General features: G+C 39.7%; 1 protein-coding gene across 4 annotated transcripts in view; it reads left to right on the forward strand.

Annotated features, from left to right (window-relative positions):
• The window catches only part of DOCK4 (dedicator of cytokinesis 4), a 479,778-nt gene that overhangs the window by 273,904 nt on the left and 180,887 nt on the right, over positions 1–24,987 (forward strand). For all 4 annotated transcript variants that reach the window (XM_059885863.1, XM_059885865.1, XM_059885864.1 and 1 more), the window contains exons 13-15: positions 10,567–10,692; positions 20,109–20,233; positions 21,206–21,368. In XM_059885863.1, coding sequence (XP_059741846.1) covers positions 10,567–10,692; positions 20,109–20,233; positions 21,206–21,368 — 414 coding nt within the window. The remainder of the gene's footprint in view (positions 1–10,566; positions 10,693–20,108; positions 20,234–21,205; positions 21,369–24,987) is intronic.

The raw sequence follows: 24,987 nt of genomic DNA on the forward strand, positions 1-24,987 counted from the left end.
CAGGCTCTTCTGTCCATGGGATTTCCCAGGCAAAAAGACTGGAGTGAGTAGCCATTTCCTTCTCCAGAGGATCTTCTGGACCCAGGGACTGAACCCCAGTCTCCTGCATTGCAGGTAGACTGCCATCTCAGCCACCAGGAGGCATCCCCTTGTTGCATTTAGAATAAAAGTAATTAATCATGGCTTCCATGACTGCTGCTTATCTTCTGGTCTCCCCTGCAGCCTCATTTGACTCTGCTCAGACACAGGGGCCTTCTTCCATCTTCTCCATCACCCCAAGCTCTTTTCTGTTGCAGGATCTTTACACATGCTCTTTCCTCTGTCTGAAGCACTGTCTTCCCATTTTTTGTATTGCCATTTGTTTCTCTTTCCAAGCTTGAATGTTACTCTTTCAGAAATGACTTCTAAAACCATTTATCTTTTATTATTTTTATCTCAACTTCTGGTTTGATTTCTTTATGACAGTTATCACAGTTAAAAAAGAAAAATTATGGTAGGATACTCAAGAAGTTGTTAAAAATGGATTAATTCTGGTAAACAGAACTCAGTAATTGAGGTAAGGAAGTACATTTCCTTCCATAACAGAACCTTTAGTACAGTTTGACATATGCATGTACTACGTAAAATTTTTTTAATCTAGTTAAATTTTAAAATGCCCAATTCTTTAATGACTAACAGACAGCATCTATTTCATGAATGAATCAAAGACACAGTTATCAGATGTTTGCCTTAAGTTTGTTTCTTTGGTTTCCTAGTACCAAATAGGAAAACATTAAAAATAAAAAATAATTTACTGAACTCTAAGGAGGTTGTATTATCTTCTCTAGCTTTGAGATTTAAGGCCCTAATTTCTGTATCCAACCCTGTTTATTGGACTCAAATGGTTTCAAGTTTTTTCACATTTGTAAGTAATAATGTGAAGAACATCTCCTGTATTTCAGAATATGACTTTAAAATAAAGCCTTAGAAATGGGATTATTAAGGAAGAATATGAGATTTTTTTATGAATTTTGCCACATTAACAAGATAAACAGCAGCTTGGATGGTCATTTTGGAATAAAACCTGGGACAGGTTATTGAAGACATTAAAGACAGATGTCAGAGATTTTTGAAAAGTTTGAAACCTGTAGATTCAGGATTGCAGTATTAATTCATAAGAGTGGAAAAAAGAAGAAATTGGAGACTGAGTGGAAGAGACTGGTTTCAGATGTAGGTTTACTTTCACAGTCTCTGTGTGCTCAAAACAATCATTGAAGTTCATGCCTATCCTCTATGATAACCAATGATATTAATTTTAATCCCTCCTTAGTTCTCACCTAGACTGTTAAATTTAGCCATAATTTGTATCCTGCCAAGTCTTCTTCTGTTGTACTGCCAGAATCCTCTTTGTCATATAAAAACTTGTTCTGTATCTCATTTCCCATTTCAAGTTTTATCAGTTCATCACTTGTGATGCCAACTTGACTCCTTCCTGTGCAGTTTGTAAGGCAGGCTTTCAGTCTCTGGCCCAGCCTCTCTTTCATGTCTCCCCCTACATTCTACCTTCAACCCAATATACCCTTCTTTGGATTTTGGAATTAGTAGCCACATAGTGTTATGGTACTATAAATGTTCATACCCCAGAAATGTATGCCTTTATGACAGTATTAGAAATTGAACTAGTGATATAGCCTTCAATAATTTTACTAGGAACCAGAAGACCTCAGTGATTTCAAAACAAAACCAGGCAAAGACATTTCTTTTACCCATTCTATGTTTTTCTGTCTTTGCTCACAACTCCCTGCTGTATTTTATGTGTCTTCTCTTTACTCCATTCTAAAAAAAAAAATAAATAAAACACCTCCTTTGATAAATTATTCCCTGCCTTTTTTCATTTAGATTTTTCTATGTTATATATGATGGTTTTTTTCTCAAATCTTTTAAGCTTGTTCAATTAGTCTTATCTTTCAAAATGAGTTTCTTTTAATTTTACAGTATTCTGGCTGTATTGAGATAAAAACCTAATTCATGGTTTTGTCTTTGCCACACTTTATTTTGAGAAAAAGTAAATGAAGCAAGTTTTTTGGCCTTCTCTTAGCATGTGGATGTTTTTAAATGCTGAAAATGAAAAGAAAAGACCGTTTCAGTTTGGTCATAAAACTTCATGAGATTTCTAATTGAGAAAATTAAATGACTCAGGATTAGTAGACATATGCCAACTATGTTCTTCGTTTCCTCCCCTATAGGTCACTTCAGAAATTTGTTTGTTATTAGTTTGGGTTTGTAATGTGATCTTTGGATACCCCACTTGTGATGATGTTTTTGCACTATTATCATATCTATTCTTAGCTCAGATGTTTTTAGCATATGTATTTGCAGAAGATATACTTTAATATGCTACCATTTTTCTTCTGTACTTGTATAGAAACTCAGGAGAATTAAAAAGAAAAATGTAATTGTGTGGTGTCACTTACTTGTTGCATTTTTTAAGTCAGTTACTTAATCTATTATGATTTTATTTCATACTTTAATTTGGCAGATTTGTAAATTTTTTGAAGCAAAGGGCAGTCATTGAATTAAATATTTTTGAGATTGATAGTTCTTAAATACTATATAGAGTAAATTTTTGCTCATTTAATTAACTTACCCATTTACAATTTAATTGTGCATTGAAGGCACACTAGTCTATGTTCTTCACAGACTACTTGTGTTATTGGGAGACAATAGGGATTGCAAAGATTTTTAAATAAATTGGCTTTTGAAACATGGTAGACTGCCTTTTGTAACTTTCTCTTCAACTACAAACACATAAAAATGCTGAATAAATTGTAACCAAAATGTGGTAAGAAATATAAAACAAAGCTTCAAAGAAAGGAAGGGACATCTTGCTGACTTGTGTGGTGGTACTGGTGGTTCAGTTGCTAAGTTGTATCGGACTCGTGCGATCCCATGGACTGTAGCCTGCCAGGCTCCTCTGTCCATGGGATTCTCCAGGTGAGGGTTCTGGAGTGGGTTGCCATTTCCTTCTCCAGAGGATCTCCTGGACTCAGGAATCGAACCCTGGTCTCCTGCATTGCAGGCAGATTCTTTACCAACTGAGCTATAAGGGAAGCCCTGATGACTTGTATGCTGCTGCTGCTGCTAAGTTGCTTCAGTCGTGTCCGACTCTGTGCAACCCCATAGACGACGGCCCACCAGGCTCCCCCGTCCCTCAGATTCTCCAGGCAAGAACACTGGAGTGGGTTGCCATTTCCTCCTTCATGCATGAAAGTGAAAAGTGAAAGTGAAGCCGCTCAGTCGTGTCTGACCCTTAGCGACCCCATGGACTGCAGCCTACCAGGCTCCTCCGTCCATGGGATTCTCCAGGCAAGAGGACTGGAGTGGGGTGCCAGGGAGGTCCAAACTGGAGGGGTAAACACTCCAGTCGGTGCTCCCACAGGGAGGAAGGGTAGGAACATAGGTCCTGACATTTGGAAGTTTAAGTTTTAAATATTCCATGGAAGTCAAGACATGATTTGTTATATCTGCTCCCTTTCCCTCTTTGCTGATTATTTTATGATGGATGGTTGCTGTTGTCATTTTACTGTGGCCCATTTTCAGTGGGTATTGCTTTATTCACAGGAATCCCAGGAACCGTGGGAGTGAACATGATAGTGTGGAACGATTATACATTTCCTTTTTTCAGGCTCCTCCCCTGGGACTAGGTACTTACCCTAGATTTCATTGCTATGGATTTTTCCAAACTGCTGAGTTAATTTAAATTCAGTGGCTTAAGCTTAGATTTTTCTGTCTCATTGGGGAATCATCTCCTCTCATCACCTTTTTAAAACAGAGAACAGTTCTTTCAAGCCCAGTATTAGAGGACTCATTTCTAAGCATCACTTGTGTATTCCCTAAACCATGTCTCCTAGAAGTTTAGATCATAAACTATCAGGAAAAGACTAAATAAAAGGTAGAAAAATGGGTTCATAATGAAAAAGAAAATAGGAAGCAATGAACAGGGAGAGTTTTTTAATCCATTCATCAAAAAATATTAAGCATCTCTAATCTAATCTATGGAGAAGACAATGGCACCCCACTCCAGTACTCTTGCCTGGAAAATCCCATGGACGGAGGAGCCTGGTAGGCTGCAGACTATGAGGTCTCGAAGAGTCGGACACGACTGAGCGACTTCACTTTCATTTTCCCCTTTCATGCATTGGAGAAGGAAATGGCAACCCACTCCAGTGTTCTTGCCTGGAGAATCCCAGGGACGGGGGAGCCTGGTGGGCCACCGTCTATGGGGTCGCACAGAGTAGACACGACTGAAGCGACTTAGCAGCAGCAGTAGCAATCTAATCTAAGCATCTCTAATCTAATCAAGAGGAACTAAAGAGCCTCTTGATGAAAGTGAAAAAGATAGTGAAAAAGCTGGCTTAAAACCTAACATGCAAAAAACTAAGATTACGGCATCCCTTCCCATCACTCCATGGCAAATAGATGGAGAAACAATGGAAACAGTGACAGATTTTATTTTCTTGGGCTCCAAAATCATTGTATTGTAGATGGTGACTGCAGCCATGAAATTAAAAGGCACTTGTTCCTTGGAAGAAAAGCTGTGACCAAACTAGACAGCATATTAAAAAGCAGAGACATTACTTTGCCGACAAAGGTCCGTCTAGTCAAAGCTACGGTTTTTCCACTAGTCATGTATGGATGTGAGAGTTGGACTATCAAGAAAGCTGAGCACCAAAGAACTGATGCTTTTGAACTGTGGTGTTGGAGAAGACTCTTGAGAGTCCCTTGGACTGCAAGGAGATCCAACCAGTCCATCCTAAAGGAAATCAGTCCTTAATATTCATTGGAAGAACTGATGCTGAAGCTGAGGCTCCAATACTTTGGCCACCTGATGTAAAGAATGACTCACTGGAAAAGACCCTGGTACTGGGAAAGATTGAAGACAGAAGGAGAAGGGAATGATAGAGGATGAGATGGTTGGATGGCATCACCGACTCCATGGACATGAGTTTGAGCAAGCTCTGGGAGTTGGTAATGGACAGGGAAGCTTGGCCTGCTGTAGTCCCTGGCGTCACAAAGAGTCGGACATGACTGAGCAACTGAATTGAACTGTCTTCTTGGTGCTTAGCTTTATTGGTGAGAAAGAACTAAATAGAATTTCTTAAATTATTTTAAAGACATCATTGAAAAAAAATTAGTGTACTGCTTAAAAACCAAATGAGCACAACTGAAAGAGAAACAATCATGTGATTATAACAGCAGTGGTAGTTGTAGTAGCAGCTGCTAACATTTTTAAGCACTTCCTTTATAGCAGGCATTGCCCAAAGTATTTTATGGAGTTATTTTACAAATGTGAAAACCAAAGAAAGCACAGAGAAGTTAACATTGAGGCAGGGTCATGATGCTGTGTGACAGGCTTCTTAAACTGCACACTTAATCACAATGTGTATTTATCAAATATATTTGCCATAAATTTCCATGTTTGCATTATTATACATTTGCTATGTGTTATTTGGTTCATTGGTGGCAAAATGGCTGATCTAGTTTAAAATCAATTTTGCCTGCCACTTAATAAATCTTGCTGTGTTTGCCACTTTTTATGTAAAAGTGCAGAATTTCATGCATTTAAAAGAAATCGTCTCACAGAGTGAGTTAGCTTTAATTCCTAAGAAATTAGAGTTCCCAAAGAATCAAGCACATTTGGTTTAACAGATACCTCATGCAAAGAGTTGACTCATTGGAAAAGACTGATGCTGAGAGGGATTGGGGGCAGGAGAAGAAGGGGATGACAGAGGATGAGATGGCTGGATGGCATCACTGACTCGATGGACGTGAGTCTCAGTGAACTCCGGGAGTTGGTGATGGACAGGGAGGCCTGGCGTGCTGCGATTCATGGGGTCGTAAAGAGTTGGACACAACTGAGCGACTGAACTGAACTGACTAAAGCCTTTCTCTTCTGTAGTTCTGTTCCATAAGCTATTTAATCTTGAAAAAATGTTGCTTTGTGATTCTAGATTAATTATTAATTAATGACTAAGTCTTTGTTTAAAATTAGTTAAAAAATCTTTATAATTGGGTCATAAATATCTAGAGTGATTTTTTAAAGTTTAGCTTAATGCTTATTTCTTCTATTAAGAGTAACATTTTTTCCTTAGCAATTTCATTTTTGGTATTTATGTTAAGTGCCAGAAGAAAACTGATTGTGGGACATTATTGATCTACTTGTAAAATTAAAAATTTAACCTAATTTTATTTGTTGTCATAAAAATTTTCCCTGAAATTTCAAATTCCATCAGTCATAATTTTTCTTTACTGTAATATTCCTATCATGCATTTAACCCATACTGCTTCATATTCTACTTACATGTGTGTGTCTTTCCTTATTGGATAATCAGCTTCTATGGAGCAGGAACCCTATCATATATTAATACATCCTTATATCTTGCCTTTCATCTTCCTCTCAAGCTGGAAGTTATTGCCTTGCCCAAGGTGGACAGTTTAAATTGTGATAGCAATAAGTTAAAGTGTGCAATAGAATTTTAGAAGTTGCTTAAACCAACCTAGATAGCATATTCAAAAGCAGAGACATTACTTTGCCAACAAAGGTTCATCTAGTCAAGGCTATGGTTTTTCCTGTGGTCATGTATGGATGTGAGAGTTGGACTGTGAAGAAGGCTGAGTGCCGAAGAATTGATGCTTTTGAACTGTGGTGTTGGAGAAGACTCTTGAGAGTCCCTTGGACTGCAAGGAGATCCAACCAGTCCATTCTGAAGGAGATCAGCCCTGGGATTTCTTTGGAAGGAATGATGCTAAAGCTGAAACTCCAGTACTTTGGCCACCTCATGTGAAGAGTTGACTCATTGGAAAAGACTCTGATGCTGGGAGGGATTGGGGGCAGGAGAAGGGGACGACAGAGGATGAGATGGCTGGATGGCATCACTGACTCAATGGACGTGAGTCTAAGTGAACTCCGGGAGTTGGTGATGGACAGGGAGGCCTGGCGTGCTGTGATTCACGGGGTCGCAAAGAGTCGGACATGACTGAGTGACTGATCTGATCTGATCTGAAGCCCTAGAGAGAGGGGTAAGGTGAGAATAGTAAAGTGATCTAATAAGAAAGAGAATAGGAAGAAAATACTGCTCTGTGAATATGCCTTACATCTTGAGCTACTCTTCTGAAAGGGGAGGATGAATCTTCAGGTCATCAGAATGGGTGAATGTTTGATGTCTCCCCTTTATAGTAAAGAATAGTTTCTTTATGTTAATACAGTATTTCTTATTATCTAGTGAGTCATTTGTCCAACCTGTTCATTGTAGTCAGCATAATTAAGAACCACTAGAAGAACAGGATCAGGAGTTTCCCTGATTGAAAAATAAATAATATTGCTATGGCTCTTGGGGGGCTGGTCCTTGTGGATTCACTATTATATCATGTTTCTTTGACTTCCCACTCTTTGAAGTTTATTTGTTATGCATTGTGATTTTTTATGGAAATCGAATAGATGATTTGGGAAGAGCCAAGTACACTGTGGTCAAGCTCTTGGCCCACGTGACCTTCCTAGTTCTTAATTCTTTGTGAGTTCTTCATACTGAAGAAATTGGGTCACTTCAACAATACCTTGCCCTCCCTGCAAATTGATATCAATTGGCCAAACAAATGAAATCATTATCCTGGGCTTTCATCTTTGTCTTTGTAAACTTTCAGACTGCTATATCTTCTAACCAAATGTTAGAATGCATCCAACTCTAGAATGTCTGGTTTTCTTTTCTCCTCCATACTATTTTGTACTATTTTTCCTCCATACTATTTATTTTCCCTCATCACTTCCTCGTTGCCTCATTGGCTCCTTTCTGTTCATTGTCTCCTACGTGGATCCTCTCTATCCTCTTGCATGCTCTCATCTCTATGACTCTGGCTGTCTGGAGAACATTGAGGCATTTTTTTGGTTCATGCTTACAACTGTGTCTTCCGTGAAAACATATTTTTTCTCTATTTCCTATGTTCAATTGTCTTTAACATTCACATTGATTGAATGCCTTTATTTTCTCATTGTCTTATCGTTTCAGCACACACACACACACACACTCTCACACACACATAGGAGTGCTAAGTCTCGTCAGTTATGTCCAACTCTTTGCAACCCTTGAACTGTAGCCCACCAGACTCCTCTGTCCATGGGATTCTCCAGGCAGGGATAGTGGAGTGGGTTGCCATGTCCTCCTCCAGAGGATCTTCCCAGCCCAGGGATAGAACCTGCATCTCCTGTGGCTCCTGCATTGCAGGCAGATTCTTTACCACTGAAGCCACCTGGGAACTATATATATATGTATAAATTCACTGATGGTTAAATGAATTCTGGCTCCAGTAGAGCCAAACAAGAATCCTGGTCACTTTCCCTTCCTCCAACCTCTATCCTGAATAGCAGGATCTGTTTTGGTTTTTTTTTCATTATTGTTTAGTTCTTTTCTCTTCTTACTTTATACATACCATATAAGGTTGCTAGTATCTCTGATCAAGTCCTTTGATGAGAATTTCTAATAAAATGAACTGCTCTTGCAAAACATCACAGGACCTCAGGGATTTAGTGCATGTAATTCTCTATTTGAAAGCATTGCTGATAGTACCCCAGGACTGCAACAGTGTTCTACCCAGCAGGAGGGACTGTTATTACATACCCTATCTGGCACACACTGCTATTGTACAAATACCAGACCCTGATGATGTTCGTGATGATGGTGACAGTGTGGGTGAATGTTTTGAAGGCAAAAGGACAGAAGTAGGAGGAGAACAGAGACACCAGTAATGAGGTGGGGGTAGTGGAGAGCATGAGTCAAGAAGAAATAGCTGCTGAGACAGATGGATTATAACATGTGTTAGTTTATCTTCGTTCGCCTGCCTCTGGGTTTTAAAAGGAGCCAACAGTACCACATCAAAGTTGTCACCATTAAACCATCCAGACTGCTCATTCTCCCCTGCTTCAGTCCATGTGGCTTTCAGAGGGCTGATGTGCCTCCATTTTATCGCCTCAGTCACCCAACTCATGTGGGGTGAGGGTGGGGAGTGAGCTAAAAGATAGTTAGGTAAAAATAAGATGAAGATTTAATTAAAGTTCCTGAGTGCCTGCCAGATTTAATCTAATTCTCAAAGCAACTTTCCAACACCAACATTCTATTAGATCCACACACCAGAGGACACGGTGATGCAGCCACATCCTGGCCTTCTTTGCTTACGTCACTGCCCCTTCAGTATGCCTCATCCTGGTTTGGTTTGCACCCCAGGAAAGGCTTCATCTTCTCTCTGGGCATAATGCTTTTCCAACAGAGCACTGCTTTTGTTGTTGCTTCTTATTGCTGAAGGGGAGTGAAAGGAAGATACTAATCTAGATGCATGGCAAATATCTTACATTTGTTTCATCCCAGCCTGATTGTTGCCAGGCTTATGGTGTATGTTGGCAATTAGCTTTGTAGTGCTGTGTGTTAGGAACTGGGAATGACAAGTGGCACAATAGTAAGGGTGTTATTGAGTGAAAAAGGTGATCAGAATGTAGATGGAGGATTTTTAGAGTACGGTTTGATCATCCTCTTGATTCTATCATCCACATTCATTTTGAGTTCAGGTTAATGATGCTTGAAAGTTTTTTTTTAAATATAAGTCACCTTTGACTGGTTTCATTTTCTATCACTAATGTAAGTGATGGACTTTTTTTTCTTTGTTTTAAAATAATAGATGGAAGAAGGAATAGGGAACTAAAAGAGAAGCAGCATGTTGAAAATAGGGAAACATTAAAAAAGATAAGACATTAATTTTTTTTTCTCTAGCTCTTGCCTGAGGTTTGGAAAAATGAGGTATGAAAAATGTGTCATTCAGTGTCTTGAATATATTGTACTGTGGTCATGTCACTATAATTGGGGTAACAAAAAAAAATAATTTTTACCGTTTTACTGACTAAATTTCCTTTTGTTTATCTAAATGGCCTGCATTTTGTTATATATGCTTGGTGGAAAATAATGTGATTATTAGTTTGTACCATATATAATATTAAGAATACAATGTTGGTTTCATTTTAATGACCTTTCTTACTTAAAAAAGAAACAGCTCTATGGATATCCTTAAAATCCTTGAATTTTAATGTCTTTAGATTTGTGCTCATCTTTATGATATTTGATAAGTAATTATTTACAGACTTTATAGAGTTTTTAAGAAATTAGAGCTCCCATTTTAAGTTCAGTGTCTTCCAGGGCTGAAATGCCCCTGCCATTTGCAAGGATGAGTTTGGTGCAGGGCTGTTTCTGTCAGGCAGGGAATGGAGAAGTGGGTGTTGGGACTAGCAACCAAACTTCCTCTTCTTAGTGTTCTGTTCAAGTTTTTTCCAGCTTCTAGGGACCTTCTTTATAAGTGGATAAACTAAGGTGGTCAAGTTGGAAAAGTGTTCTCTAGATATTTGTCTTATAGACTCTGTTAATTTTGTCTGAATGTTAATCTTTAGTTTAAAACAATGATACCATAGATTTGGACTTGTTGAAACAATTTCAGTTTCTGTTCATGCTATTTCTATCCTTCTGTTTTTAATTCTGGTCTCATTTAATTTAGGTTTAGCTGTTTCTTTACAACTCTTACATGGAGACATTGAACAAATCAGAAGGGAATACTCATCAGTATTTTCTCATGGAGTATCCATCACCAGGAAGTTGGGTTTTTCTAATATTATTATGCCTGGTAAGTGACTCAGAATGAACCACATGATGAAATATGGCTATTTTGTCTCCTTTTGGCACTTGAGAAAGTTTTCAAACTGTCAGCTTCAAAGAGTTCAAATGGGCTGTGCTGAAGAATAAATTGAAATACTTAATTCTTTTTTTTTTTAATCTTTACATTTTTTTCACATCAGGATGGATAACTTGTAGGGGCCATGCCTGCTTTTCATTATGACCATAATAAGAAGGAAAACTGAAGTTGAATTCAGAAAATATTTTACCCTTTGGTGGGAAGTATTATTGAAGTCACTTAGGGGAAATCCTTACAAGTTTTGATAAGAACATTTATTAAGCAATGGTTAGCCTTTCTTGGAGGATTTTCCACCAGAGGTATATATGTATGTACTAAGCAGCCATATGCAAATACCATATGTATTTTTAGTTCTATTTGTATATGTACATCAGATCTATATTAGCAACCAAAGGAGACTCCAAAGGAAAATCCCAAAAAGTGTTTCTGAGTGAAAATGGTAGAGATTAAGGAGATTCACACTATCAAAGTAAATGCCAAGTAATAGTCTTTCGTAGGGATCTGCATCCTACCCTACACAACCGAGCAAAAAAATAGAAAAACCAAACAGTCTCAAATTGTTGACAGTATTTTTAGAAACAAGATCCTTTAAGTCGCTGTTTAAATCCCATGTGTAAAAAGCGAACCATGAATATTGCTTCAGACGAGGCCCCTGTTACAGCTGTAAGACTTAGTGGTGGGCTTGTTATCCATAAAGACCTAACATGTTGCAGAAACTGACCGGCATTGATCGCTATGACATTTGATCTCCTGATGGAAGTCACTCACGCAGGGAGGGCTAAGAGAACGGCCTGGGAAGTTTCCTGAGATGACCTGACCCAGCTTAAAGACCCACTCTGCCTGAGCATCTCCTGTTTCTATTGTCAAAAATGACTGTTTATAGCACTGTTTACTTGATGGCATGTTATCCATTGGCTCTTGGAACCATTCATTATTTCCTTCAGTTGCTATAAATAGCTAGTATTTCCTCTTCAGCAGAAAAGAAAAAAATTTCATCCCACTGGGAAGCAAATTGATGGGTAAATCTAATATAAAAAACATATTTTAGAACAGAATGCAGCCAGCTGCTGGAAGAATTCCTCAGCTTGGTCTCCGAGCAGTATCATTGAGAAATGGAAAAAATATCAAGCAACATGACACTTCACTGGCTGAATAATTGTCTGGGATGTGCTGTGCTCACGCAGCTCTTGTCTGGCTTTAATGATGGAAATGAACTTACTGTGGAATCAGGCTTGCTTCTGTCCCTTCCCTGCACCACGTGATAATGGCAGGGTTGTGCTGACCAGGGACTCAATCTTCCCAGACACATGTCTGTAGTGCCTGAGACTGCAAGAGATTTTTTTTAAAGCACTTTCTTTTTCTTCCATTTTTTTCTTCTTCTTTGGCTTCTGAGTCTTACAAATTGGATGAAGAAAGGAGAGATGTGTGTATAAACTTAAACAGCTGAAAAGAAAGCAACTTTACAACTCAATGGAATGTTTTACATTGGCAAACATAACAGTCGTTGTTTTGTTTTTCTTTATTTTCAGAATTATGACTTGCCAATTAATTTTCATTCTCTCACTCGTGGCTTTGATGAAAATTTGAGCTGAGTTTTCAATGAGAAAAACGTATATGAACAGCATTTCTGATCCCAGTGTTGTACTGACAGTCTGCTAATGTGATGGTTTTTTTTTTTTTTTTCTCTAGACTTGTCCTCCAGGGTTAATTTTGTGTTCTGATAGAGGTCAGGATGGGTGAGGCATGTGTTTATACCTACAGGACCTTCATTAACTTAGTCACTGCCTTTCTGCAGAATGAATTATCTGTGGTCCGGACACTAATGGGAACATACACACAACTTTTCTTGAGGGTCACAGAATGTCATCAATGCCAAACTCTTTTTGGAATGGGAAAAACATGGAAATAGAGATTCATCTCTTGGTCTGTCTTTTACACGGGTTGATCTCTGGAATATCATCTGGTATAAAGAGGCAACCTGCCCCTCTGTTTCTGCCTTGTCACGAAGTCCTCTGTTACTAAGGGTCGGTCATTCAGCACTTTATTTCTTAGCCTTACCGAATTTCCAAAGAAGAAAATTTTCCCTCTGTGAAGCTCCATTACTGCCACCTACAAACCAAATAACCCTGCAGAAAGTTCCATGGTCTGGTCTCTGAGCTTATGAGAGGGAGGGCGCTGAAAATGTTTCAATCAGTGCTCTCCAGTAGAAATACAATACAAGCCACAAATGTACCTTTAACTTTTCCAGTAACCACTTGGAAAAAAGGTAGGAAGAAAGAGATGAAATTAATTTTAACAGTATATTTTATTTAACCCAATGCATCCAAAATATCCTTTTAATACATAGTCCATATAAAAATTTTGTAATGAGTTGTTTTACACTATTTCACCTTAAGTCTTTGAAGGCTGGTAACTGTTATACTTTACAGCACATCTCTTTTCAGCCAAGTCCCATTTCAAGGACTCAGTTGCCACGTGTAGCAGTGGTTACAGGATTGAATAGCCAAGCTCTAATGTCTTAACAGACTGTACAAGCAGAGCTTGAACCTTTGCTGAATATCAGGAAGGAGTAATTTTCCACCCCCCAGACGTTTTGGAACAAAGTCGGCTGATGTGTCAGGCATGTCATGGGCGATCAGGCCATGCCCTCCTCCCACTGTAAGGGTCCACTCTTATTCTGAGTTTATGGAGTCATCCTGGTCTCCATACTTTATCTTCCCTACCTGTACGCACTCTCCTGGAGACTCATTCTCGTGTGTGTGTGTGTGTGTGTGTGTGTGTGTGTGTGTGTGTACGTGTGTGTGTGTGTGTTTTAGTCACTTAGTCATGTCCGACTCTTTGCGACCCCATGGACTGTAGCCCACCAGGCTCCTCTGTCCATGGATTCTCACATATCAACCAGTAAAACTATCCCTGTTTGTTGTGTGTGTGTGCTCAGTGGCTCAGTTGCATCCAACTCTTTGCGACCCCATGGACTGTAGCCCACCTGGCTCTTCTGTCCATGAGATTCTCCAGGCAAGAATACTGGAGTGGGTTGCCATTTCCTCCTCCAGGGGATCTTCCTGACCTAGGGATCAAACCCACATCTCCTGTGTCTCTTGCATTGCTAGGTGGATTCTTTACCACTGAGCCACTCTAATTAATACCTTCCAGTGCATTCAATTTTAGTACATCTTTAAAGTTCTTAATCCTACAAGGAATTATGGGGAAGTCGTAGAATGATGGGGCCATGAAGGGTTGAGATTTGGAGACTAAAAGACCTTGTTAAAAATTATTAATAGAGCCTATGTTTCAAATGGTTGCCAGCAATAGTAGCTGTGATAGTGACTTCAAGATTTACGTTTATTTTCCAAGTGTCTTCAAGAGTAAGCCTCCTTTTTGTTTTTAGGCAATAGTTCAGGTAAGTCAAACTTCTATTTGGTCAAAGTTGACTAGATAATGATTTATAAGACTTGGGAATGAAAAATGTTGTAGGTATGTTTGCCTCCCATTTAAAAAGATATATAGTTTTATTCTTTTAAATATATATATATATATATATATATATATATATATATATTATTAGTATTATTTACCACTTACTGGAAGAGATATGTACATCACCAGATGGAATTGCCTCAAATAATCATTCTTTTAGAGAAAGAGGTGGGAACCTACTTGACTTGGTCTTCTCTAAAAAATATATCCTAAATCTAACTAAAATTCACCACCTCCCAGGCAAAGTCATGGACCTCTGCATCACACAGTTGCAACTGGCCTGTTTAAATCTGAACCCCCTGATCATGCCCTTACCAAGGGGACGGTGGTCTCTTAACCAATGAATGCCACAGTGACCAAGGAGAGAGAGAGGCTAAGAGTCTATAGTGTCACCCTAAGGGTGGATCCCCGCCCAAGTTCACACTGGGGGAGAGGCTGGTGCCCCCAGATTAGGAAGCTGACATGCCTCACTGCCCGTGGGTGTAGGACTTTCCCCAACTGCTACTATCAGAGATGCGTGTGTTGTCCTAGAGTGTAAAGGGCACCCTGTTCCTGCTTCTTTTTCTCTGCACTGCTGCCTGGAAAGCCCCTCATGACTGCTGTTGCTCATTTGCCAGTGTTTGTTTGATAGTCATAAAAAAAAATTAATTTCCTCCAATATTGTAAAATAATTAGCTTCCAATTAAAATAAATAAATTTAAATTAAAAAAATTAAAAATCTACCCCCTCAAAATTTCAACACCTCAGAGTACTCTTTTAAAATAAAACAGAAACAAGAACACCAGCTATGTTTTACTCAAGCATACTGCATGAGAGAAATCCAAAGTTAATTTTTCATCTCATGCATAAATTTTCCATGTATGTGGTTTGCTTTGATTTCAATTACCTGGGAAGCTTGCCCTTGCCCCTTGCTCTGTCCCCTCCTTGAAGATGTCCTGAGGTGACGGAAGTTTAAGTGTGCATGGCATATTGTATTCATTTCCTATGACTGCTGTAACAGATCAGCACAAATGGAGTGGCTTAAAACAATGCAAATGGACTACAGTTCTGGGCGTGAGAAATTTGCACGGGTCTTTCTGGGCTAATATCCCAGTAATAGCAGGGCTGTATTTCTTCTGATGATTCTGAAGGAGAATCCATTTCCTTGCCGTTTCTAGCTCCTGGAGGTGGCCTGTACTCCTTGGCTCATGGCCCCACATCATTCAACCTCTGATTCGCTCATCGTATCTCCTTCTCTGACTCTGACTTTTTGCCTCCCTCTTATAAGGATCTTTGAAATTAAATTGAGCCCATTCTCATAATCAAAGAAAATTTTCCCATCATAAGAGTCTCAACTTAATCATGTCTGTAAAACCCCTTTTGTCATGTAAGGTAACCTATTCACAGGTTCATGGGATTAGGACCTGGACATCTTTGGGGAGGTAAGGAAGTGCCTGCTACACACACAAAGGGCTATCCGGCTCAGCTACATGTCCAGTGCATGAATTTCTTCCTCGGGTCCCGGGGGATGGTTTCCTGGCTGTACTTGAGTACTTAAATGGCCAAGATCACATCATCACATCTCATGTCATCTCTCAAAATGACTTCCTTCATGTTGAACTCGTTTCCTTTTACCTTCTATCCACTGGGTTGAGTTTTTCTGCTTGTAACCTCAACATTTCAAAGCTCAGTTAACTTCTTGTCACCCTCATCTCTCCACTGATGAGTGCCTTCTCTGTATTGTTTATGGTCTGAAGCATACATGTTCTGTCTCGTTCCTAGAAATGAAATCATTGCTTAACAACAGGTCTGGCCAATTAGGGTGGGACTAATATCTCCCTTGTTTAGGGCATTGGTTTTTTGGAGGCAAAGGCTGAATTGCGCTAGTTTATTTGATGAATGTTCTTACCTGTTGAATTACATTTTCATGGGTAAACAGAGATACTGGTAATACATTGGACATGTTTCTTAACATGTTTCTTAATCTCTGTACTTCAGTTTCCTTATCTGTAAAATGGAAATAATAGGACCTTGTTATAAGGTTTATGTGAGGATTTAATGAGATATTCTACTTACAGCACTTGGCAAAGTACCTGACTACTGTGTAACTATCTACTACTAAGCACCGTCATCATAATCTAAGTTCACAAAAATCCTATAGTCATTTACATATAGTCTTTTGTTTTTAAGAAGTATGGAAGCTTTTATTTTCCAGCTTCAAAAGTGACAGTAATTGTCTAGCACAGAAGAGGCACTGGATAGTCCCTATGGCTGGGGACAGTGTTTTACTTGGTGTGATGAGCTCGTCCTCTGTGACTTTATCCAAGGCATTCATAGGACAGAATCAAGGTTTACAGAACTGATAAAAGCCTGTTGCCCATTGAGGATGAGCCACAAATCAACCCCATTGATTGTAGTTACTGAACTCTTTTTGAATTTGTTCCTACTGCTGTGGCCTTATCTTTATCTTGTCTACAGTGATATTTTGAAGGCTTCCCAGCGAAACAGGGCCTGTGAAACAGAGGAAAGTGTCAAGCACATCAAATTTACAGAGTAATAAATTTAAGAGGTGCAAGGTGTTAATAAACATTGTCAGGCAAGTAGCTTTTCATGATTGGTGCTATGACTCCATTTCATACTCACCTTATGATTTCTCTCTTAATTACCCAGGATTTGCTTTCTCAACATCATTTGGGCTTATTAGTTTCCTTTAGGTTGGCTTTCTCTAGAGTCAACCTCAAGTGTATTGACTTTAATTAACACTTGTTTCAACTTTATCCTTCGACATATTTTGGCAAAACATGGCACCTTGCAGTATTAGAACACAGCAAGCTATGGATTCCTGAGGGGGGTGGACGCATGTAGAATGTCATCCAGGAGAAATGTTCTTGTCATGTTTTCTCTTTTCAGAGAAATCTTACTTCAGTCTAAAAACTTTGCGAAATAAAAATTTTAAAAGAAGTTTGGGGGAAGATAAAGAGGGTTTCAGGGACAGTTGCAGTTAAAGAACAGAAAAGTACAATGTGTGTATAAGGTGTTTTTATTTATGAATGTGTTGTATTCTAGAAATTCTACAGAAAAGGAAACAACAAAGCAGCCTTGTCCCTGCTACTGGCTCTCCCACCCCTACCCCTGCCTTTACCACCTTCCACTTGAGTGACACAGACACGTGAGGCCCAAGGTTTATCTTGCCCTGTCTAGACTAATGTCACAGACAGGAGACAGTGGCAGGGAAAGTTGGTATCCAGATCTCCTTATTCCAGTCTTCCCGAGACCCTACATTCTTTAGGCTTATTTGAACTCAGAAGAGAGAGAAGAATCCAGCTCAGTTATAAGCTAACCCAGCTGCAGGGGTCCATTTGGGAAGCAAAGGCTTTGGAAAGACAGCCTCGCTTCCACAGATGTCTCATCCTCTTAGTGAGGGCTTCTCTCATGGGACAGCCCCTCTGCCTCAGTCAGCACCCTGTCCCCTTCTCTGTCTCACTTTGATCCATAGCTCTTAGCATTATTCAGGGTGCTCTGTGTTTTACTTCTTTGTTCAAAATCTTTTCCTACTAGACTCTAAGCTCTGCTGCGAAGGCATTTTTGCTTTGTCCTTTGCTGAGTCTGCTGGACTTAAGATAACGTCTGACACATAGTAGGTGCTCACAGTCTATTTGCTAAATGAATACATGGAGAAAGAATTTCGTGGCCCTGGTGGTATTTTACTCTCCCTCCATCCCTGTTCCTCTGCAGGGCCCAGCCTGCACACAGCAAGAAACAGGTTGTCTTGCAGACCTTCCTCTCTCCACTTTGCTTAAGCCAGAATTACTGGCCCTGCCAATAGATGAATATTGGAAGTCCCCCTCCCAAGAAACACTTAACTCTTCATTTCCAGGACAGTTAATCCCCATGTGGTTTGGACAGGCTGATCACTCATTATGAGAAATTTCTAAGGTAAAAGCCCCTGTAGCTGCACTTCCCATTAATCAGTGTGTGTTTTATAGGCTGTGTGTCACCTCAACCACTCATCACATGTCACCTACTCCAGAAGCAAAGGAATTTTCCTACTGTTGTGTGTGTGGGGGGGTGTGTTCTAAAGTACCTTGATTTTTGTATTGTTTTTTTACCTGGCAAATCTGTTCATGGGAACAGTATTGTCAAGAATTTCCCCTCAGACAGTTGTTGAAATAGCACATGTGCAGACCATTAGCACTGCAGGCCTGTTTTGAGTTGAAACTGGTGAATTTGGAAGACATAGTTTGTGAGCTTATTTATTCTGCATTGGAATTGTTAAAATAAATAGTGTTGAGAATGTATGTGTGTATGTATGAATATATATATATAAATATATAGAAACTTAATGATATATAGTAATTAAATGAATCAGGTTATAAAACTGTAGAGAATTTGTGAAATTTGTGGGGTAATATTTTCCTAATTTTTTAAAAAATTGAGATGGTTAAACAAGGAAACTTTCAGAGCATGCAAATGTGTGTGTTGAAATATGTTGCTTTTCTCCTGGAGTTCCAAGTTCATTGCCTTCTCAAGTTGGTTGTAGGAGCTATGTGAGAGAACTAAGAAATTCATAAGACAGAGACCACTGTATCAGTTGTTTCCATTAATGTATTCCTTACATACATTTTCTAAAGACGGCGTGAGATTTCATCTTTTTTAGAACTTATTCAGTGTCTCCCTTTTGTGGCCCATCTGTTTCCTGGTCAGGCAAAGTCATTTGCAAATGATGCTCTATTAAAAGTCCCCCTTTGTGGAGGAAGGTGGCCATGCACACTGGTATTCCCCCATAGTTTTGAAAGCGAGGGTACTTTCTTACATACATTTTGGTCAGGAAGTTTGATAAATTTCCCAAATGTGGGTACATTTGTGTGGTTATTGTTCCTTCTGGTGATTTGCTTTCTTAGGGAGAGGTTTTTTTTGTTTTTTTTTTTTTAATTAGAACAAAGCAGTATTGCTTTTGAGTGTTCAAATGTTTGGAAGCGGTGTTAAGTAAAAGTACATTCAACCTTGCTGACCTCGCCAGTATTTACCTTCAAAAACTTTCTAGTCACACGTTGTTGACTTACTTCTCATGTCCATATCCACTTATTGCCTACCCTTAATTTAATTCTTACAGGAGAAATAAAAGCAGGTTGTCAAGCATGTTTGCCTCTCTTTGCTAGTTGGCATACAATTTCTATTTTTTTTTCTTGCAGTAGTAAGAAAGCGGTAAAATGAAAAGCATTCAAGTTTCATAAATAGCCAGTGGAGAAAAAACAATAGATGATATGTGTGTACATAGACTAGGTCAGTTTGAATCCAGGGCCTTTCTCATTTGTTTTATAGCTTGGTGGCAAGAAATATTAAGCCAAATGTCTCTGTATGACTGAATTATTCTACATCTGTGTTTGTAAAGCACTAATCTGGATTCTTCCAGGGGTGAGATCATTTCGTCCATGAAATTTAGAAGATTGAAATTGTAACTGTACCCTTTGCAGTCCTATCATTTTCTTCCACTTAAGTATTTCTTCTTCTCTAAGTGCCTTGACTATAAAGTATTGAGACTAGTTGCTTTGAACCACCCCTGCTCAGCTGTCATTCTGTAATCACACCTCATAAATGAAATGAAGGAAATACTGAAAAATGGTGAAACTTAACAGCACCTTTCTACCCAGGTCCTTTATTTCCCTCCTAAATGTAAGTTTTCAGTATTGCTAATTTCAAGCTAGCAGAGGCTGGCCTTTGCTTTCCTTGGATGTTGGCAGTAAGGGTGAGGATCTTATTATAGAAGTATAAATATTGTATGTTGTATGCTCTAACACTATTTTTTATGAACTAAACTTTTCCTTGATAGAGCACTCTATTATACTTCCTACTATATATATAATGCTGTTTCAATTTTCTTCTCCTGCTAGGTGAAATGCGGAATGATTTATATATCACTATAGAAAGGGGAGAATTTGAGAAAGGAGGAAAGAGTGTGGCCAGAAACGTGGAAGTTACGATGTTCATTGTAGAGAGTAGTGGCCAGACCCTGAAGGTACGTTAATGCTGAATTCTTTTTGGTAAAACAATTTCACATCCTTGCCTTGGGTTCATCTTTAGTGCGATCAGTTAACTTATGATTTGCAGTATTTTCAATCTTATTTTTCTTCTCCACCCCTGTGTAGTTTGTTTGTTTGTTTGTTTTTAATCATGAAAAGAGGGGAAATAAGCTTTCAGTTTGTTTAATTAATTGTGTCAAAAACATCCTCATAGCAGTTACTCCTTAAATGCGGCATTTTTATCCCATTTCATTTTTTTCCCTTTCATCTGTTATAGTTTTGGAGAGGTATACTTTTTCTTTGTGGAGTTGGGTTTTTTTTTTAGTTGCTCAGTCATGTCTGACTCTTTGCGACCCCATGGACTGTAGCTCTCCAGGCTCTTCTGTCCATGGGATTCTCCAGGCAAGAATACTGGAATGGGTGGCCATCTCCTTCTCCAGGAGATCTTCCCTAGCCAGGGATTGAACCCAGGTTTCCCACATTGCAGGCATTCTTTAGTGTCTGAGCCCATATTTAATCCTACATATTTTCATTATGACCAAAATAGGACGTGGAGATTAGAGTATTGCTAATCGGGGTGATCATATCAGATTCCTTTGTGGAAGAAGTATTTCATGGGAGCCCCGGGGCTTACTGAGTTTTATAGGAAGGCACAGAAGGCTTTTGGCTGTGGCTGGTTGAGAATTTTGCTTTGTAGTTGACTCCAAGTTGGGCACGCAGTTGCTCAGCTAGCATGTGTCACCGAGGTCCACCTTTGAGCAATTAGGCCTGGGAGACCAGCCTCAGGATGAACCAAACACAGCCTGCCCGCAGAAGCAGGTGCAGAACAGCCCCGAAGAGGACTGAGGAAGTAATTTCACATTAAGTGCTGTTTTGGGAGCACACAGACACAGCAAAGCAATTGTTCTGCTCCTTCCAAAATCATCTTGAAATGAAGCTGTCTTTAACCTGCATGTTTCCTTTGTCAGGATTTTATATCCTTCGGCTCTGGAGAGCCACCGGCTAGCGAGTACCACTCCTTTGTGCTTTATCATAACAACAGCCCCAGGTGGTCCGAGCTGCTGAAACTTCCTATCCCTGTGGATAAATTCAGGGGTGCACACATCCGCTTCGAGTTTCGGCATTGTTCCAGTAAGTGGATGGAGTGTCTCCGTGGCCTTGTTATGTTGGGTACTGCTTACTAAGCTGAAACAACAATGTGGCATAGTCTGTAGAAAGTGTGTCACAAACCAGAGACCTCCATGAGAAAGAAATGGAGGTGAATGGAATCCTGGGAGGTAAATGGTGCCATTCTCAAAAAACCCATAACCTCTATGGAAAGAGATGAAAAAGAACGAGGAAAAAAAGTAGCTGTAGAAATCTACAAGGTTTTTCTTAAGGTGATCACTTTCATAAAAATCAGTTCATCACTTTCACAGCCTAGGAAGACTATACAGAAAGAGGAGATGCGTTATTAAAGGCCTGACAGGCTTGTGTGGTCTTAGGCACCCCTGACCCATGTGCTATCTTTTCAGCCAGGAGCTGATCCAGCCCTTAGACAGCTCAAGGGAACCCTCGGGAACTTTCCTAGGCATGTGAAGTTACCAGGAAAGCCTCTGATTGGCTCAGATTCATATTTGATTTGTATATATCTATATCACTGTGCATTCTCAAACATGATTGGCACTTTACAGGAATAGCAAGGAGGCCAGAATGAGCAAGTGAGAGAGTTGGAGGTGAGAACCAGAGAGGGAGCAGCAGAACCAGATCCTCTGTTGTGTTTTAGGGCATGGGAAGGAGGACTTCGGACTTTATTTGGAGTGATAAAGAAGCATTAGAGGTTTTAGATTGACGTTAAGTCTGCCCACTGTATGGATGATAGATTGTAGGTGGGCCAGATGGGAACAGAAAAGCCATTCAGGAGTCTTTTGCAGAATTCCAAGTACGAGATTTAAGTGGTTTGATTCTTTTATACAGATTTATTGACAGATTGGATGTGAAGGGAGGAGAAAATTCAAGGTTGATCTCAAGATTTTGGCCTCAGAGTGAAGGGGTCATTTAATGAAGTGGGGAAGACAACAGGAAGAATCTGTTTGGAGAGAAAAAATCAAACATTCCATTTAAAATATGCTAAGTCTGAGAAGTCTATTAGATATTCAAGACATCAAGTAGACAGTTGAATGAGATCCAAGCTGGAGACTTAAACTTGATAATGAGAACATGTAGTTCATTGGTGTGCTGTAAATATTTAACCAGCACTCAGAGTGATGGAGAGGGGAGGAGAAGCCCTAAATTATAGCATTTGCTGATTTCCATGGGGTAAATACTCCCACCATGGTCAGTTTCAAGCTGCCAACATGACATCACTGATCTTGTAGTTGAGGGAAGATACATATTGTCAGTTCTTATGAACCAGTACAGGTTAGCTCCAGCATATCACAGATATCTGTGGTTTTCAAAGCCATGAGACTGGACGAGATGTCTACGTAAAAAGTTTAGATAGCAAAGGGAAGTCCAAGGATGGATCCTTGGGTCATTGACACATTTAGATTTGGGGAGAGTGAGAAGTAGTCATTAAGTAGATTAAAAAGGAATAGCCAGTGAGGTTGAAGGAGAATCAAGGAAAAATGGAACCTAGGAGACTAAATGAAGAAAGCTTTTCATAAGGGGATTGATCATGTGTCAGGTGCCAGTGATAAATAAAATAAGGACCAAGAAATGATCTCCTGATTTGGCATCATGGAAGTCATTGAACCTGACAGGTGGTTCTCTTGGATTTGTGGAGTTGAAAGCTGACTGGAGTCAGAGTAAGATGGAGAAAAGGAAGGACAGGCAGTGAGTACAGACAGATCTTTTAAGAAGCTTTGCTATAAGGAATACTGGTAAGCAGAGATGTGAGATAGTTGCTATAGAACAAGTAGGTCATAGGAAGTTTTTGCTGTTGTTTGGTTTTTTAAATGGAACTTTTAAAGTATGTTTGTTTGGGAGAAATCATTCAGTAGAGAGGAAAACCTGATGATGTAGAGAGTGGGGACACCTGTAGGAGCAGTGTCCTTGAGTTGGGGAAGGAGCACAGGACCTAGGACTCAAGGATAAAAATTAGCCTTGGGTGGGAGCGTGGGCAGTTCTGGGCTAGGAGGGCAGATGCAGGCGAGTGATAGGTGGATGCGAGGGTGTGAGGGAGTTCTCTCTCCATGAGCTGAAAGTGAAAGTATCAAGGTATTGGAGGCTTCAGAGACAAGGAGAATGGATGAAATTATTGTCTAGAAAAGTAGAGGAGTGTGCTGATTAGGTAAACGAAAGTTTGCCTATCCCAGGATAACTTTTGTAGTTCAGTTCAGTTCAGTTCAGTCACTTAGTCGTGTCTGACTCTTTGCGACCCCATGAATCGCAGCACGCCAGGCCTCCCTGTCCATCACCATCTCCCAGAGTTCACTCAAATTCATGTCCATCGAGTCGGTGATGCCATCCAGCCATCTCATCCTCTGCCGTCCCCTTTTCCTCCTGCCCCCAATCCCTCCCAGCATCAGAGTCTTTTCCAATGAGTCAACTCTTTGCATGAGGTGGCCAAAGTACTATTAGTGTGCACTAATTAAGCTTAGGTTAGGCATAGAATAAGCCACAAATTGGATTCTGCCAAGGTATAGTGTTATGAGTGGACATGTGGAAGGGGGAGTGTTGAGGGTATTTTCACTGAGGTGATTAGAATGATGGGCCATAGAAATGGGAGGTGGGAGTGAAGGGGTAAGTAGTGGTTAGTCGATATATTGGAGGTCCCAGGGGGCAGAATTGTTCAAGTTGAGCTACAAGAAGAAACATATTGGAAAGTCAAGAGGTGGAATCCATAGATTCATGGGTTTTATTAATAAAAGGGGATTGTACTATACATATTATACGTAATAGTCTATTTAGTTCATTAATCCTGATCTAATAGCTTAGGAAAAAAGGCTATGTACTTTAAACTTTACTTGGTATTTATTTTTATTTTATAACCAAGGGCAAATTTAGGGAAGCTATTGCTTTGTTCCTTACCTTTGCTAATTTTATGCATCTTGGAATTTTTTTTTTATCTTTCCAAATTGAATACCGAAAACCACACCAAAAAGACAGTCAAAGCAACTTAAGAAATTATTTCTAAATAAGACTTGCCCTCTAAATCACAAGTTCCATACCCAGCACACTCACTGACTTATAAATCTCTTTCCAGAGATCTTTGCTCTGACTTTTGTTTGAAGAGTGTTGGTATTTCCCCATTTTCTCTCTAGGCTTGAAATGAATGATTTAAAAAGAAAATCCTTCACTGTAATCACAATTCAGGGCTGCCCTCATGCTAGGAACCTAAGCCAGCCAGCTAGAATTACTCTGTGCACAGGGTTCCACATCCCTGTGGTTAAATGCCAGAAACAATTGGAAGGGGATAATGTGTTTATTATTAGAGTCTCTTTTCCGATCCTAAGGATCTCCGTATCTGACTCCTCTAGCATGGGGCTTACTGTATCCCAAAGCTGGACTTTTCTGTCAAGTAAAACCGCCACTTCCGCAGTTGTGTGGGCAAGAATAACAGGCCAGCCCATGACGGCTGCCAGCCTGCAGCTCCTCTGCACGTCTGAATACAAGGGCAGAGTCCAGTTGAGCAACCCAGATTCTCTTTCTTACGGTCTTCATTTTTGGAGAAGCTGAAGCTGGGTGGAAAGTACTAGAATGGCACACAAGAGGTCTGGAGCAGGTAACATTGTGATAGACCTCTCAGTTTCCTTATCTGTAAACAGTT

Source organism: Bos taurus, chromosome 4 (genome assembly GCF_002263795.3).
Source record: "Bos taurus isolate L1 Dominette 01449 registration number 42190680 breed Hereford chromosome 4, ARS-UCD2.0, whole genome shotgun sequence".
Lineage (NCBI taxonomy): Eukaryota > Metazoa > Chordata > Mammalia > Artiodactyla > Bovidae > Bos > Bos taurus.